This window comes from Genypterus blacodes, unplaced genomic scaffold (assembly GCF_046128005.1).
Source record: "Genypterus blacodes isolate CSIRO-AG114 ecotype Tasmania unplaced genomic scaffold, CSIRO-AGI_Gbla_v1 ptg000012l_1, whole genome shotgun sequence".
NCBI lineage: Eukaryota > Metazoa > Chordata > Actinopteri > Ophidiiformes > Ophidiidae > Genypterus > Genypterus blacodes.
The window spans coordinates 7615225-7632614 of NW_027466826.1; the positions used below are offsets into that span (position 1 = coordinate 7615225).

The window sequence follows — 17390 nt, forward strand, 5'->3', positions numbered from 1 at the left end:
CTATTCTGTACACTGATGAATAGCCTCCGTGTAGTTAAACATTATTTCTTCCGACACATGGTGCGATTCAAAACAGCAGTTTCTTCAACAGGTGGATCAGAAAACAGTTGCGATGAAATAAATGCGGTTCAAGTGAGTCGCTGCCACAATCAAGCCTTTGTTTCTGATTGATACGCCAACAAACGCCCACGTTTTTAACACACTGTCAGTTCGTCAAATCCCTGAGCTCTGTCAGATCAACGTGGATTGACCCAAGCAAAGACGGACAGCTTGTCACTCCAGGGGCAGAAAAACAACAGCCGACACCCCCACCCCTCATCTGCCACCCCCAACAGTTACGTAACACCACGGCCATTACATAAGACCCTTGTAGATCTGATAGGGGAGAGAGAGAGAGAGAGAGAGAGAGAGAGAGAGAGAGAGAGAGCGAGAGAGACTGAGAGAGAATCCTCCAAATCCTTTGCATCATTAAAGGGATCTCGGAGGGCTTCTGTGTTTTAAGAGCAACAGAAAAGATGCCGCTTTATGCAGATGACAGATGGCTTTTCCTCCATCTATGACAAAGCATGCCTTAGCATCTGTTGTGATGGGGAGAGACACAGACATACGTAGGGGGAGCGTGCTGTCAGAGAGAAACACCAGCCAGCGCAGAGCTCCTGTCATTCATCTGAAGACCTGACATCTCTGAGGTGTCAGGTTTTTGGGAGCTTTTGAGTTCAAGTTAAAGTTTTAAGTGGGTATCTAAAGTAAGCCCTCAAGTTTGCCGAGTTTTCTCAGTGCAAAGCGGAAAGTCAAATATGTTTAACAGTACGCTACAATCTAACTGGCATTGTTAGTGGTGTTTGTGTTGGGTTGTCCACTATCATCTAAAATAAGCAGTGTGTGCAGATTCAAAGGGGGCATAATGTGGCAATGTGCTGTACATCAGTGCAATTTCACTTCTACTTGAGTTTCCTTTGCATCATTTAAATTCTTTCACGTTGCTTTTCATTGAGCTTCATACAGCAACAACATTTATGATTCATGAGGAATCTGAGTGGGGAGCCAGAATGTTTGCTCTGTGTTTCCTTAGAAACACCATTTCTATTTGGTGGTGTTTTATGAGAACGTAAACCTATCCAAAGACTCTCAAATCATTGCAAGCTTTGAAAAAAGAAAATTGTATAGAGTTGTCGTAATACCATAAAAATAGACAATTAAACTACAGAATACATTTATATTTTTTGTTGCCAAAGCAATTAAAATATGTTCCAGCCACAGTTAAGTGCCTTGATATGATTAATTATGATATAAAATCATCATTACTCAAATACATAGACCTTTTTTCTTTACTTCACACTGATAATGTACCAATGCATCTCCATCTCACACACAAAGGCAGCGCAGTCTTGCAGTAGGCGTCCTAATAGAAGTGGCAGCTCGGTGCACACTGAGGTAGGTTCAGTTGGTCCTCCTGACAAAAGAGCTTTGTGACAACGCCACATAGGGTCAGTGTTTAATGGATACCGGCTTATCCTCACATACTCGAATTATTCTCTGAATGCAGCAGCGGCGGCGATAGAGGCAGTCAGCATGCAATTTAAACAGCAAAGTGTACATGGGTGAAATATGATGTAAGTTTAAAATGCCCGACCCTGTGGCCTCACGTCTGCAAGTGGTTTAGTACACTTTAGTGCACGCTCACACACACACACACACACACACACACACACACACACACACACACACACACACAAACGGCAGCATGTGGTTGCATTTATTTTTTTGCCACAAGTGCTTACAAGCAAGCGGGTGGTATTACCTAACGCGCCGGACATTCGTCAGTGGAAAAGAAGGTGTAGAAATTAGCGTAAACAAGAGGGAATCACGAAGAGAGGTGGACTCTTCATTTACAGCATTTTCCTGTAAATCGCCCCCCTAACATCAGAGTGAAGTGAACACAGATTAACTCTTTATATTGCTTACAAATATCTGCAGTGCAGCTCTGAAGGAACTAAGGGGAGGAATCCTTTTAACGGGTCAGAGGAAGAGGAAAAAGAGAAAACTAAAAACAAAGCAAGGAAAAGGTGAAGAGCAGATGAGTTCGAAAAAAAAGAAGAAAGAATAGGTCGTACAGGTGGTGTTGCCCTTCGCTCTGTTCCTCTATAAAGTGTTCCTCTGAGTGTCTGCAGCCCCGGGCGACAATTAACACCAGACGTGGCTCTATGAGGGGAAGAGGGGCTCACATTAGCCCACACAGGAGCTCTGGTAGCTGGGCAACCAATGCCTGTGCTGCCCTGCATGTTAGTCCTGAAACATACTTTTCAGCAGCGCTTTCTGGCAGTCAGATTAATTTACATGTTGTTTCTTGTTTCTGTATAGGTTCACTCCTTCACTATTATTAATTAGCGATGACAGTACGTTTCTATTCTTGTTACATCTCTGTCTGTGAAACTGAGCGGATAATCATATCAGATCAAGCCATAACTATAGTTTCACAGAGCCCCCTGATGGAAGGAACATATCCCTCAATCAATCCTTCTCCTCTCCACAATGACAAGTTCACCGCTCTGACAGGCTTTTAACAAGCGCTGGCCAGGAATAGGCTTTTTCTCTCTCTACACTCTGCGTCAGAAATGCTCCTATTCCTGTCTCCAAGGAGCGTTTCCCTCCACAGGGAGACGTCACATTCATGAAAATGTGTCTATTTCAGACTCGTGCAGCTGAGCAAAATGATAGCAGGTGGAGGAAAGGGAGATATGGAACGGTATAAATCATGCAGTGCTGGAAGTTGAGGTCAATGTCAACTCCAACAGCCAAGTGTGTGTGAATCCGAGGAAAGGAGATGTGATCTGAAGAAAAGATAAGCCAGAGAGAGAGAGAGAGAGAGAGAGAGAGAGAGGAGGTTGCCTGTATATGAATATATGGATATAATCAACAGTTGTATTTTGTTGTGGACGGACGAAACTACTCAGCGGTTGCTTGTGTGTGAATATAGTTTCTATGTGTGTGTGTGTGTGTCTCTGTGTGATATTTCCTAGCTAAAGGTTACATGGTAATACTGGCATTTAATCAGCAAACCAGCAAACGTGGGCAGCAAGAAATCATAGTATGACCCCCACTGACCAAAGACAGAAGAGAGGAGCTGAATTAGCAGATGTATAGCCTCACATAATCCACCATTATCTGCTGCTACGGCTGAGGGATCGACAACCAGCTGAGTGAACCTTAACATTTGTCAAGAAAAATCAATCAATATGTGAAAAGCAGATCCAATCCAACGGAAATTTACAGGACGAGCATGATGCCAGACAGAAAGTCAATCAAATGTGTCCATGTTTTTATAGACTTGTATTTTGTTATACCTTAGGAGAGAAACACTGGCTTCATTCAGGATCACTTTAGATTTAATCCAATAGCTTCTGATGGGCCAGAATCCAAATCCTCTCTACTGAGTCACTAGATTCAAAACAGGTGATTCATTCATCTGTTTTCATTTCAAGCATCCAGATAATTTTGGAGAAAATTTGGTAACAGTCATTCATTTTTACATGGACAATGAGGCCCCATGTAGTCTGTAACCTTTAAACTAACATTACATTACATTACGATCATTTGGCAGACGCTTTTATCCAAAGCGACTTACATTACATTACCACCCTTCGCAGAGGGGGGATCAATGAGGGTTCGGTGCCTTGCTCAGGGGCACCTCGGCAGGGACTCGAACCGGCGACCATCAGAGAGGTAGAGGTTCCCAAGCGGAAGCTCTACCCACTGAGCTACTGCCTAACCTATAATTACCACGGCTAAGTGGAGTCACACTTGATAATGACTCCGTTTTGTTTCATATCTAACATGCAGGGTGGCACTCAGGCTAGCGTAGCTCAAGTGTGGGCTAACATGTCCCCCCACGCCCTCGCTGAGACACCTCTAGTGTGTTAATTGTGACCGGAGGCAGCAGACATCCAGAGAAGTTTATAGAGGAACACCGATTCCTGTATGAATCAGTCATCATTCCCTCTGTCTGCTTTCTGTCTTTCCACCAAACTGTCTTTGTTATCTTTTGTTTTTCCTTTCTTATTTCAATCCAACAGAACCATGACATTCTCTCAGGTTAATACATTTTTTTCTAAATACTGAAATGTGGCACTGGGGGACCAGAGTTAAGTTACGAAGGGTTTGGAGAGGCTTTTACAGACGGTAACAAGAAAAAATCCCTTTGTCCATATTTACAAACGTGACGCAGCAGGGGTTTGCGCTGGTAAAATGAAAGAAAACGTGTGTGTTTGGGTTGATGCATGGACATTTCTGGGCGTTCTGATGTTAAGCCGCAAAACAATGTGACTGATTTATAGTGGCTCTTCACTGTTGCAACACCAAGAGGCTTGGGTTTGATCCAAGGATTTACCAAATGCATACAAAAACGCAAACACACAGGCTGACATAAAGAAACAATCGAGAGCTAGACAGGCACCAACTGACAAACAAGCTGACAGGAACTAGCAAATAGGGAGAGTTGACACGGCGGCTATAAAAGGATCTCTTGATTGGCGATCAGCAGCCAGGTGAACACCATCTGCAATCAGGAGCCAGAGAGCAACACACACACGCGCGCACACACACACTATGGAGCTATGATTTATGACTCATATACTTGCATGGCACTTGAAGACAGAGTCCATGTTTCTTTGGCATCAGTCAACATGGTAGCACCCGCAGAATCAAATCAAATTCAAAAAGTTAAGTTGAAAGAAGGATTTAACTTCTTGAATTATGTATATCACAGAAAGCATATATTTGCATAAACATCCAAATAAAGATGTAAACTATCTCCATCTTTTATTCTGCAACAAGTCACCTGCATCCAGCTACTTACAACTGCTGCATTCTTTCTCCCTGCTTTTGATGAAATTCCTGTTGGATTTTATGGCTGTGACCATGAGTCATTGCACCTCTCATTTACTATGTTTTCTTTAGCTGAGGCTGACACATGGTGACCAGAAATAAGTCCATGCTCTAGTGCACATGAGTGAAACTGACTAACCCCCGTAACCTTTTGATCTACAACACCAAAAACATGCGTCACCTGCTAGAGCTACTGTCTACAGGGGCTGCAGTCCAGTTCACACAGAACAGCACAGATCTCATTACTGGTCAGCATATGAGTTCTTCAAGTCTCTATTGTTACTGAGCTAAAACACAATCAGCCAACCACATTCAAAGGGACAGAGGATGACCTGTTTAAACTAGGACCACATCTGCAAAGACGACACTGGTAGAGATGTTTGCCAAGAGACAGAATGCCAAAACAAATGCACATTTAGAAGGTCAGGAGATGTAAACAGACAGTGCTACTTGTCCTGGTCCAGTGGATGAGAGTAGTGGTTGAAAATATACCTTACCACTCCTTATACTCATCAATGTATCACCTTCTGATCCTCCGTCTGTGGTCGGAGCCAGGAGGTATTATCACTGGTGTGTTTAAAAGACTCTGGTTCATCTTAATCTGGATATACTTTATTTACTATATCATTTTCTGAGTTTTCAAACACAAACCATTTCAAAATATTTGTTCATCATCTGAACCCGCCTCCGCAACGCTATTGGTTTAAATTTCTGACCAACCTTTTGCGAACAATTTGTAATAAAATTATGAGGGGGAAATGTAATTTAGTGATTGTAAATTTGCAGAATCACAACGAGGAATAATCAGACAAATTCTGCTTTGGCTTATGTGCTCCCATACGTTTCTAGTACACTGTGCCAATGTAATCGTCTGCTTTGTTTTACAGGAGACAGCATGTGACTGTGAGCCTGCTGCTTAATTACAAACACATTTGCGGAGGTGGAATGCTTGTAAAGGGAAGAGTTGCAAGCTAGTCAGTAGAAAGGGATTAAACAGAGAGAATAAAAAAAGTGTACTGATATAGAGAAGACACGATAAAAGTCATGGAAACACACTTTGTGAATAAACATGTGGTGTCTAGCTGTGCCTTGGCATATTGCTGCCTCTGCAGTGGAAAAGTTGAAAAAAAATATTGCCATGTAGCGGCAACAATCACTCACTCGCTTTCTCCAGGTAACAAGGGAAAGGGGGGAGGCAAGCCATGAAGAAGCATTTAAAGAGTAAAGGAATGCAACCCTGGGAAGTTGGAGACAGATAGGGACAAAAGATGCACCAACAGCAATGACCGGCACAACATAATGGACGTCTACTGTATTGATGAAAACAATGCCACATCAAAACAACAAGGAATCGGTGTTATGTTTTTGCCTGCCCACAGAAATAAGACTGATAAACACACTGACACACACACACACTAACACACACACAAGTATCCACAGAGGCCTGTCAGTGGCTGCTGTGTTAATAATTCCCAGTGTTAATGCACTGCTGCTGCCATGGAGCTCCATTTCAACAGTACAGCAGAGAGAGTGAGAGAGAAAGAAAGAGAGTGAGAGAGAGAGAAAGAGGGAGAGAAGCATACTGCACCAGACGCTGACAAAAGAAAAGAGTGTGATGATGACAAAAATCCCCAAACATAGTCATGTTCAGGACAGGTTTGCTGCATTTAATACGCATACAATGCACACTACACAAATGCAACTGTGTATATGTTCACTGGCTGTTAGTGCGAAGATAACAGCGAAACGGCAAAACCACAGTCACATAGAAGGAAGGAAACTTACCAACTGTTGCTAGTGAACAGAGCATGTCTGTTTTGGAACTGTGGTTATAATATGAGGCGTCTGTAGCCTCTGACCCATGACACACTCTTTAACATGTGACTGCCAACCTCTATATCACTGACAGTCTTTCAATTGAAATAAGATAAGATAATTCAAGAATTGCAGATATTAAGAGCCCCCTTTCTTTTTTTTTGGACAATGATTTTTTATGACAAAGTGCCTGCATGATTGGTGATTTAGAGAGACAATACAACATGGAATATGAACATCGATGGGCTCGACTCTGTGGTGACAGACTATATACTACTTGGTGTGGACGTTGTTATATAAAAAAGATGTATAAATGTTCTGCCATCCTTTGCGGTCTGCAACCTGTCACTTCCTCTCCCTTGCACACAGGTATTGCACCTTGGGCCTGTGTTGTGTTAATTATGGAACGCATGCATAAAGAACTCCAGCCATGACATCACACTGGCACACATTTGCGGAATTAAAAGCAAAGTTTATTTGAACCCAAAGGTGGGTTGAAGAGAGAGTTTGACCTTTGTTACACAATGAATGGAGGCGGCGTCCTCAGCTGGTAGCAATCTAAACATTACATGCACTGTTGACGCACCTGTAATCTTTTAAACAGGAACAGCAGTATAAACAACATGTTTTGTTTCACTTCTTTAAGCTTGGCTTCTGCTGAGCAACGTACAGTATTGTGATATCCCTTTTGTTGCCCTGCATGAGTTAATACCATGAAATCAACAGCACAATCCTCCCTCTGACCAGTAGGAAGATTACACGAGCCCGGCCTTTAGCATCTGCCCTCCTGACATGGAATGCACTCTCCTCTTTATACCATTATCGTCTGTAGAGCTCCATAAGCCCCCCAGCAACTCTCAGCCCAACATGTCAACATGCACACATGTACATGTAGGACTCAAACACATTTTCCACATGCTTGCACTGTTCTCACACTCCCACACACGCACACACACACACACCCAACCCATGCTCCCTTCAGATAGATGACATCCAGGTCTAGATAAACAGATGGGGATGCTGCTAATCCCATCATGCACCAGTATGGTACTTTGTGATTTCTTTTATTCTCTGGCCTAACATGATCCTCTGGAGGCTTTACATCTCCCCTTTACTGAAAACCATGACATCATTCTTTTACACCCAGCATGGCTCTCTCTCTCTCTCTCTCTACATCGATTGTAATCTCATGCAGCTTGTCCACTTTTTTTTCTAATAGTAGCAATACATTACCAGCATCAGCATCTTGTTTGCCAACACCAGACAGATTTACAGTTTGTGTTCTTTTATTTGTTTTAAACAGAAATCCTATATCAAAAAGTATTTTTCACAGTTTGATTCAGATCCGACAACATGTCCATCAATGCTTCTTGCAACAACAACAATTGCGAAGGAAAGGAAAACAAGTACTGTTATAGAGTTGATACCAAGTGAGGCACATTGTTTCTCTCTTACAGTCGTGCGGATCTTAGCTGCTTTGAAGTCAGTTGCACTTGATCAATTTTCAATGAAATGCAGCTACAACACAAAACCACAGTGGCTGTTGTGTTTGTACTGTATGAAAAACAAGCTATAAAGTTGCACATATTGGAGCCAAGTCGACCATAAACACTGTAGAAAAAGATGTTCAAACTGTTTTGAATAGGAGCTGATAGTGACGTTATAGCTACACAACATCTAATCTTCAGACAAGTCAATCTTTGCAAGTATACATGCTCCCAAAATGTTCCAGTCAGTGAGAGCTTTGGAATTCTCAGTCTTTGGGCTGGATGGGGCCTAAATTTGAAGAACTGAGAGGTAAAGATAAAGGGTTTAAGAATAAATAGTGCCACGCTTAGTATAATTAGACACACACCTGTATGTGTATTAGAGGGTGGGTGCCCTAATTGAAATTATGTTTTTCACTCGTGTGTTCTTGTGTTTTGAAAATTACACTGATTTCATAAAGAGTAGAAAGGCACTGCAGCTACAGGTGTAAGAGAAGAAGCATCTCTGACTAATTATCAAGCTTCCAGACTTCATCACTTATGGGAGGCAGTTTGTTTACTATTGCCTTGTTTTCTCTCTCTCGTTAACATTCTGAAATCCTCTAGTGTGCCTGAGAGTGACAGCTCTTGCCTTCACTCTCTCTTCCTCTCCTCTCCTCACCCCCCTCCTCCATCTTCTCTGCTCATCATTGTCTCTATTTATGGTCTTTACACTTTAATGTCTTTATTCCCATGGTTTATATCAGGTGAAAAGCAAATCATGATGGAAATACATTTGCTGTTGCCAGTGCGGTGCTGTATACATGGACAGTAGGTCAGTGCTTGAGGTTCAGGCTCAGGCTCAGACTTGGTTATGGTCTCTCACCTCCTGCCTCACACAGAGCAGGTCTATTTTTTTCTCCATGTTCTCAGGCCAGGATCAGAGCCAGAAAATGTGTAGCAAGCAAATGTAATGCAGTTATTTGAATCGAGTTACGCATCAGCTGTGTTTTATCAGTCTTTCATTCACATCGATCCCTTAGATTTTGAGTTCCTTCATAATTAGTTCCTTCATTATTACATTACGTCCAGTTACATGGAGCATTTTCTGCCCCCTAATTTTAGATTGAAGGGGCAAAAATGTTGGTGGTTTTGCCCTGGAAACCCCTGGTTGTTTCCTACACTGATTCTGCTGAACCCTCTGACTCTGGGTCTGTCAGCCCCGGCTCTTTTGTTTCCACCAGGAGATTTCTGAAATGTAAACATCCCCCGTGGTGCCGGGGAATGTAGAGCGGCACGTTGAGGGGAGAGAGGCAGCCAAGCTCTGTTGCAAGGCCTCTGGTATGCCAACAGCTGGCACCGTGGACAGCTGTTGGCTCTAAACTAACAGAGATGCACTGAGAGTGAGAGAGAGAGAGAGAGAGAGAGAGAGAGAGAGAAAGAGAGGGAGAGAAAGAGAAAGAAAGAGAGAGAGTGGAAGAAAGAGTTTGACTCGCATAGGGAGATATGATAAGTGAAACATGATACATCTTCTTCCTTTCTTCAAAACACACACACATCCACACGCACGCACACAAATATTCCACTGGCAAGTGACACAGTTCACTGGTTGCCATGGTAGCAGGGGAGGGGGGTCTATTCCCATCAGCAAAAACAAATGTGCTGATTTGCTTGAACAGCACAATGGCCCTAAAGAATGTACCTTCATCACACACGCACACAGGCACGCAGGGAAGCAGAAACACACACATACACACACACACATGCAGGTACAGTTGGTGCCATGTTGCTGGCCGCTCTTGAGAATTTGTTTGTGCTGGCTACATATCTGTAAGGGCTGTGGGGGCATCTGGTATGCATTTCTGTTGTTAAAGGGGAATTCCACTCAGTTCTAGAATCTGCTACACATAACTTGATATAATTGCAGTGAGGAGCAGCAACAGATTTGTGGTATGTGACCCCATTTCTAAATATTTGGTGTTTAGACCTATGTTTCAAGTTCGGCAGAGCTGCCAATGTGACTGACATCTAAACACAGATGAGATTTTACCATTCTGCCTCGCACATCTTAAAATGTGACACTCATCCACTCTTTCTGCATTTGATTGTCATAGCAGGGATCAATGGCACACACACTCAAGATGCAGAAACAGAAACAGCTCGTACATTGTAATTACTTCTGTCTCATTTGTGTCAAATTCTCCATTTATTTTATCCCTATTTATAATATATGCAAATATGTAATACGTCATATAAAATGACTATAAAATGCCTGAAATGACATCAAGACAAGAGTTAGTATTAGTGTAACTCATCAACACAATTGGCAAATAAAGTATATTAGCTGTGTCATAAGGAAACAAATATATATCGGTGTTATTGCAATTTAGGTTTTGAGAATGCAAACTGTTTCAATATGATGATGGAAAAGATGCAGTGAAACATTGCGCAACCAAAGGTTGAGGTCAAAGGGTCATCCCTCAGTGGACTATTTTCTGTACAATATTTGTGCCTGTGTGTGAACAATGATTTATTGGCTTTGTTAATACGCAATCACCACCAAATCCCAGTTGGGCAAGAGATGATCAACATTTCCGTTTCTGCGACCTTGAGTTATTGTCAAAGCGGCTGGTTACACTGAACAATGGCCACTGACGACGGCAATTAATTGTGACATGTCGATAAATGTCACAGGGTATATTATTGACTCAAAACCATTCAGTATGTACAAGCAATTCTGTTCATTTCTCCCATGTATACAGAATAGACAATAATGTGAGTTTGTAAACATACTGACTGTCAGCCCATTAAATAGTGAGATTTGTGGATCAGGAGGTTCTGGATGGTGGAGAAGGTTACAACAATGACGTGGACAATGAAAACTGTAGACGCTGCCATGGTGAAATGCAACAAAGCACGGTGGAGGTAAAGTGTGTAAAGCGTTATTGCGTAAGCACATATTCACACTGCAGTAACAGATACACACAGACACACACACACACACACACACACAGACACAAAGAAACAAAGACACACTTTACAGGCACTGATGAAATTTGACATATGCTGAGTAATATGACATTTAAGCCTTAAATCTCTGTATGAGTCTAGTGTTTTGCATGTGTGTGTACAGTTTGCAATTGTCTGTTGTGTGTCGGTGTCTGTGTGTGGTGGTTGTGGGGGAGCATTACGCGCACCATTATGCAGAATTTGGCGACTTCATACTGCTCACAGGCGACGGAGGGGATAAAGCAACAGGCATGCACGCACTTGCGCACACACACACACACACACACACACACTTTGATTGCATAACACAGAATTATTTTGTTGATTTTGTTCTCCTCAATAATGCATCTCTCCTTTCCTTTGTCAGACTTTGCATTATTTCCTGCTGGTGGGATTCTTTAACGGGAAGTGATGCGATGCGAAGTGACAGAAACGGCCCCCTCCCCCCCAACACAAACATACACACACACACACCCTCTCAGCTGGCCTGCAGTCTCTGACATGCCTAGTGAGCTGCCGTGGAGTGACAGATGGGCTGTGGGCAAGGAGGGCTAGGCTTGGTAAACTCACACAATCAGATGTCCAAGTGCACACGCATATACACCAAGCTACACATACAGTATGTACACATTCACACTGGGGCCAACACGTGGAGTCACACCTACACCGACACTCCTTTCCTACACCCATAGCCTGTGTTGAAGGCTGGACCACCAGTTCTCCTGTGGAGAACTGGTGGTCTAACATACAAACTAAGCAGATTACGGGTGTATACGTTACAAAAATATAAGCAAATTTAAAATCACAAGTAGCGTGTGAAGCTTTTGTGTAACTTGTTTGGTTAGTCTGGTGAGTTTATTATGTTCACCTTTCATTACATATCAGATGAGCTCTGGTCGGTGCTGTCCACCTCTAACATGATGAACAGTTGATTAGTACTACACTGACCTTTGATCTAGTGTACCATCAGGTCAAACTTGTATTGACATGCATGTGACAAAGCAAAAATGCACCAAGAACATCAATGCTCCCCAGAGGCTGAACCATAACCATTTCAGACAATCCAAGCTATTTCTACTGACAACCCTGAAACAGTCGACTCTTACAAGGCGAAAGGCCACATCGCCGTGAATCCATCAATGTGTCCCAGAGGATGATTACTTCTGCCCAGGAGCTTATGTTTTCATCGATATTGGTCGTGAGTTTTGTAAGGATGATTACTAAGAAAACTCCTAGATGATCAACAAATTTTAATAGAATCACGGGGTTCCTTATATCCTGGAGTAAATTCATTAGGATGGGTAATTGTCTATAAACGTGACGCCAAATATTCAAATAATCATTTAGAAAAAACAGCAAATTCTCATGGCAGCCTGTAAATGTTACTCCTTGCGAATATGTACTTTGTATTTTCGAGGACTATCACATCAACAATGACTATCCACAGCAAATATAAAAACAATCTGGGTATAAATCATACGGCCATGAGACAGATCATGAATATTGTCAATTACTCACCATTTCTCTCCTTTGCTCTAATTAATTAAGAAAGCAGAATGGAGAGAGACGGAGCAAATGAGCATAACCCTTTAAAATGCTGTTTCATGCGTGCAAATGGAGTATAATTAGAGCGTAACAAAGTGTAATTTACAGTTAATAATGATTTGATAGGCAGTTGTTGTTAGTGATACGGGAGGTCAGGAGGTGAGGAGATGATACTGTCTGCTGGGCACGGCTCACTTCAAATAACCCAGATCTATCTCCAGTGTTGCTTAAGACGGCGAGAGGTTGAATTAAATGGGAAGAGATATGAGGACAAGAGGAAGACGACAGACAGAGGTTACTGCTATCGTGGCACACACACACACACCAACATATACACACACACACACACCTTCTAATGAGGTAGAAGTCTCTTGTTTGCTATGCATGAGTGAAGGGAAGAAAGTTGGCAATTGTAAACATGATTATCTCTAATCCAACACACTCCACTGTTATAATGCATAATCATTCCTGTGCGTGTGTGTGTGTGTGTGTGTGCGTGTGTGTTCGCATTTGACCCCAGAAAGACTTTTGTTGATTTATCTAGTTTAGATTTATTTGATGAAAATTCCAACAAAGGATTATGACCAAAAAAAGGGCTGATTCCACTGTGTGTGTATGTATGTGTGTTTGTGTTACATATAGTGTGTGTGTGTCCATGTTTGTGTGTTGGTTCTGTTTATACAGTAGATGCAGATAGGATTTCTTTCCACCTCGTTGCTCGTCGTCGTCTCTTGTCTGTCTACATTTGTTTATATGGGCGTGTATGTGTGCGTGTATGATGTCTGTATACTGTGTATGGTGAAATGAAAGGGAGGAAGTGTGTGTCATTGATCCTCTGAGCTGCAGCACAGTAGAGTGTCGGCAAGACAGCGGCTGCCATCACAATGTGTATTATCCCTTCTGACAGAGCAGAAGACGGTGTTTTCTCGCTTCTGCAACCATCAAGAGAGCGACTTAAATCCCAGTTGGTAAACGGTGGAGTGTTTGAGATGTGCATGGTTAGAGGTACTCTGCCGTGCTTTCATTATAAATTAAACCTTTGCAAAGCCTTTTTAAAAAAACATCCTTCTTCGTCTCCTATTTGAGTATATAAATGCTAATGCTAATCCTCCAAAGCAGAAAAATGAAAGGCACTCAGATAGCACGTACCTCTGTCAAGGCCAACAAGTCCTCTGATTTCTAATTTTAATACAATATAAACACAACCTTTCACTATTGTTACCTTGAAACTGGAAATGAATGTGGGATTTGGCTTAAACATTGATTGTACTGTAGAATTCTTCTTGATATATGAAAATGTATGAACACCAATTTGAAATGTTGAATCAAGCTCATCTCAGTTTACCAACGGTGGAATAGACGGAGATGTTTCAAGTCTTATTCATGTAATTAATAACGCACATGTCAACCCTGTCTGAGAATATATTTTAATCTGCCAGATGTGACTCAATATCTGGATTAGGGCTGAGTTGGACCTGTTGATAGTCCGTCCTGGGATACACCTGCCTTCAGGTAGTTCTGGGTAAAATAGGTCTAATTTAGTCCAGAACTTTAGGTCCAAAAGAGCAATTTAGACAACATGTGCATAAGAATCTTTCAAAAAGGAGATCAGTTCTATTCAATCAAATTCAGCCCGGTTGAAACGGCCTCTTGAGGGACCCACACAGAGCCCAGCTGGCCTGAGTCAAAAGCAGAAAAGGAGGTGTTATTTTGGGGAATTCGCTGTCTCGAGCCTGAGCTCCATTGTTGCGTAGTTGCAGTGATGCTGTCAAGCCACCGTCACTAAAAATAGGACCTTGGCCATTTACCCAAACCGCTGCTGTTAAATCTCAACACCAATGGGAAAGCTGCTTTTTCCCCCTCAACCTAAAAGAGGCATTTAGAACAAATTTCACAAAGCATCTCATCGACTTATTCTCCTTCCTTCGCTCCGACTCCTACAACAGAAAGTCTCAGGTGAAATACCAGCCGACTGAACAACCTGTCAATCTCACCTCATTAAATCTTCCACTAGGCTCTGTTTTATTTTGGGCAGCAGGGAAGATTCTGGCAGGAGGCATGAAATAATTCAACTTGATTTGATGTCAATATAAACAAGAATTACAAGGGTAGTCATTTTGTTGAAGTTAAACTGAATTCCAAACATCTAGGCAACAAATACTTAACACAACATAAAGTAATTGTTTCAGCGAACATGAGAAAAGATGTGCATGCTTATATGGTTAGACATCTTGTTTCCAGTGCACGTGTGAGCCTGCGTGTCTACGGTATTTGGGAATCTATTTGGGAATTGAAGAGCTGAATGTAACTCCAAAAGAGACACAGGATGGCAAAGACATAGAAAAAGCTGGTGACTGCAAAGAGCTCCAGGGGGAAGAACTAAACAGATGATAATGGGGTGAGAGAGAAAGAGAGAGAGAGAGAGAGAGAGAGAGAGAGAGAGAGAGAGAGAGCGCCATAAAGAGCATGTTGTGAAGGCCCCTTTTAGTGCAGGAAGGCAGGAATAATCCCTATTAAGGTAATTAGTGTTTCGGGAGACAAAGCGTAATTAAACAAAAACAGTCTATCAACTATTTGCTGTCTTAATATAACGCATCTATATGAATTCATTCTGAGAAATCCACCGTCGCCGCTTCGTTAGGCTCCGGCGAGGAGAGGGGTGAGGATGCATAATGTTTGTGTGAGTTCACGTTGTGCGTACATGTGTGAGTGAGAATGTGAGATGGAGGCAGCGTGTTTATAATGAGATCAAGAGAATGCTTGGCAGGACGTCAGCCTTGTAAAGCCCCAAGATTCCACATGGAAAACACTCACACACTCTGAGCTACAGGGAAAACACACAACGTACGCCGACATACACGCACACACACACACACACGCACAAGCCTACAGAGAAAACAAACATACAACATAAGAGATTGTGGTTACACACACAGGAAGCAGGTCACAGACACACGGGAATACAAGCTGGCATGTGGCTTAGCTGCAACAACGCTCGCAGGGTTCTGTCACAGAAAAGATTTATACCTGAAGTTTGTGTTCCGCACCAGCTTTCATCGCCATGTCAACAACCCATCTCACTCTTTCCCTTTCCGTTTCTCTATAATTCTTGCTCCCTTTTCATTTTCAATTCAGCGCTTCTTTTAGGCCCCTATGATTGTAGAAAACACGTGTCGAACTGAAATTAACAGTTTAAATTAACTGCAGCTACTTGTTATTGTACCTGGATCAGTGCAGTTTTTGGATTCAGGCTCCACAAACTGGGTAGAGTTGTTGTCGTAGTTATCTTGTAGAAGGTGGCGACTCTCCCACCTGGCGTGCTCCTCCATCACAGAGCTGGACACATGATATCCTAAGAGAGATAGAGAGAGAGAAACAGAGAGAGAAAGAACGAGAGAGTGGAATGGTTAGGCTGGTTGCACATATTCCCATGCAGTAACGGACACTCAAGCAAACAATTAGAGGCGGTTACAATTGCGGGGAAAGTGATCTGTTCAAAGATACTGAAAGAATTGCCAAGCATTAAAGGAAACAGTGGATCAGAAACAGTGAGGGCAATGTAAAGGATATTTAACAGCCCACATGTATTTCTTGGGTAGTTCACTTGTCGTCTTTCAGGGATAAATGGTCTCCATGGGATACGATGATGCCAAATTAAGACTGGTCTCCAAAAGCTCACAGAATGAAGCACATAAAAAAGGTTTCTGCTTCCTACAGAACAAAGGAAAATGAGACGTGCATCTTGTGTCTTCCTGTGTGTTCCTCTGTGCATCTCCCTGCAAGGCCCGATCATTCCAGCTCAACCATCTGAGTCGCCGTATCCTCAAGCGCCCCACCTCCGACCCATCTCCTCTCCCACCACGCGACAGGGCCCGACTTAGGTACAGAGATTGCCGAGGCTGCTATAAATAGCACTGCGCTATCCTATATTTATCAAAACAGGAATATGAAACGATTCAGACTCTTGCGCCGTGACGCAAACAGATAGATGACTCAAAAGGCAATGACCTGGAACAGGACGCTTTGGTGCGATGTGTGTTGTAACTGTAGCTTGGCTGTACTAGGGTAAATTTCTGCATTACAAATAATAATAATAATAATTTCAGCTAATAATTGTGCGCATGGACAGAAACGGGAGGAACTAGGTCTTGGAAGAAGAATGCAATTAAGACGTAAAACCTCCAGACACTCAATCCTCGGTTGTCAAAATGATAAATTATTCACCGTGCTGCCAAGTTTGACCTTCAATTTTTCATGACACTTTTATTCACAGTATGTCATTATCAGTTGAAATAGAAATATCAAGTTTTATCTTTTAAGACAAACAAAATGCACAGCAGCAAGCGAGGCGATACCAAGTCACACACACAGAGAGCACAGGTCTACAGAGAGACTCAAGGGGGAATTCTGCCAAGCCCCATCAGTTCCACATTTCATACATACATTGTCTGATGCCTTTTGCCCCCTTACTGCGTGCTCTTCCCCCAAGCCTCTGTGTGTGTGTGTGTGTGTGTGTGTGTGTGTGTGTGTGTGTGTGTGTGTGTATGTGTGTGACATTTGTAAAAGACAGGAGCTGGAAACATACTCCATTCTCTGCTGGAATTCTCTCGTCCTTGTCATTACTTAATAACGCGACTTCCACACACTTTCGCTCTCTCTCTCTCTCTCTTA

At 42.5% G+C, this 17390-nt stretch overlaps 1 protein-coding gene across 1 annotated transcript in view; it reads right to left on the reverse strand.

Annotated features, from left to right (window-relative positions):
* Positions 1-17390, reverse strand: part of slc24a3 (solute carrier family 24 member 3) — a 42865-nt gene that overhangs the window by 11261 nt on the left and 14214 nt on the right. Inside the window, exon 2 of the mRNA XM_076164382.1 lies at positions 15943-16071. Coding sequence (XP_076020497.1) covers positions 15943-16071 — 129 coding nt within the window. The remainder of the gene's footprint in view (positions 1-15942; positions 16072-17390) is intronic.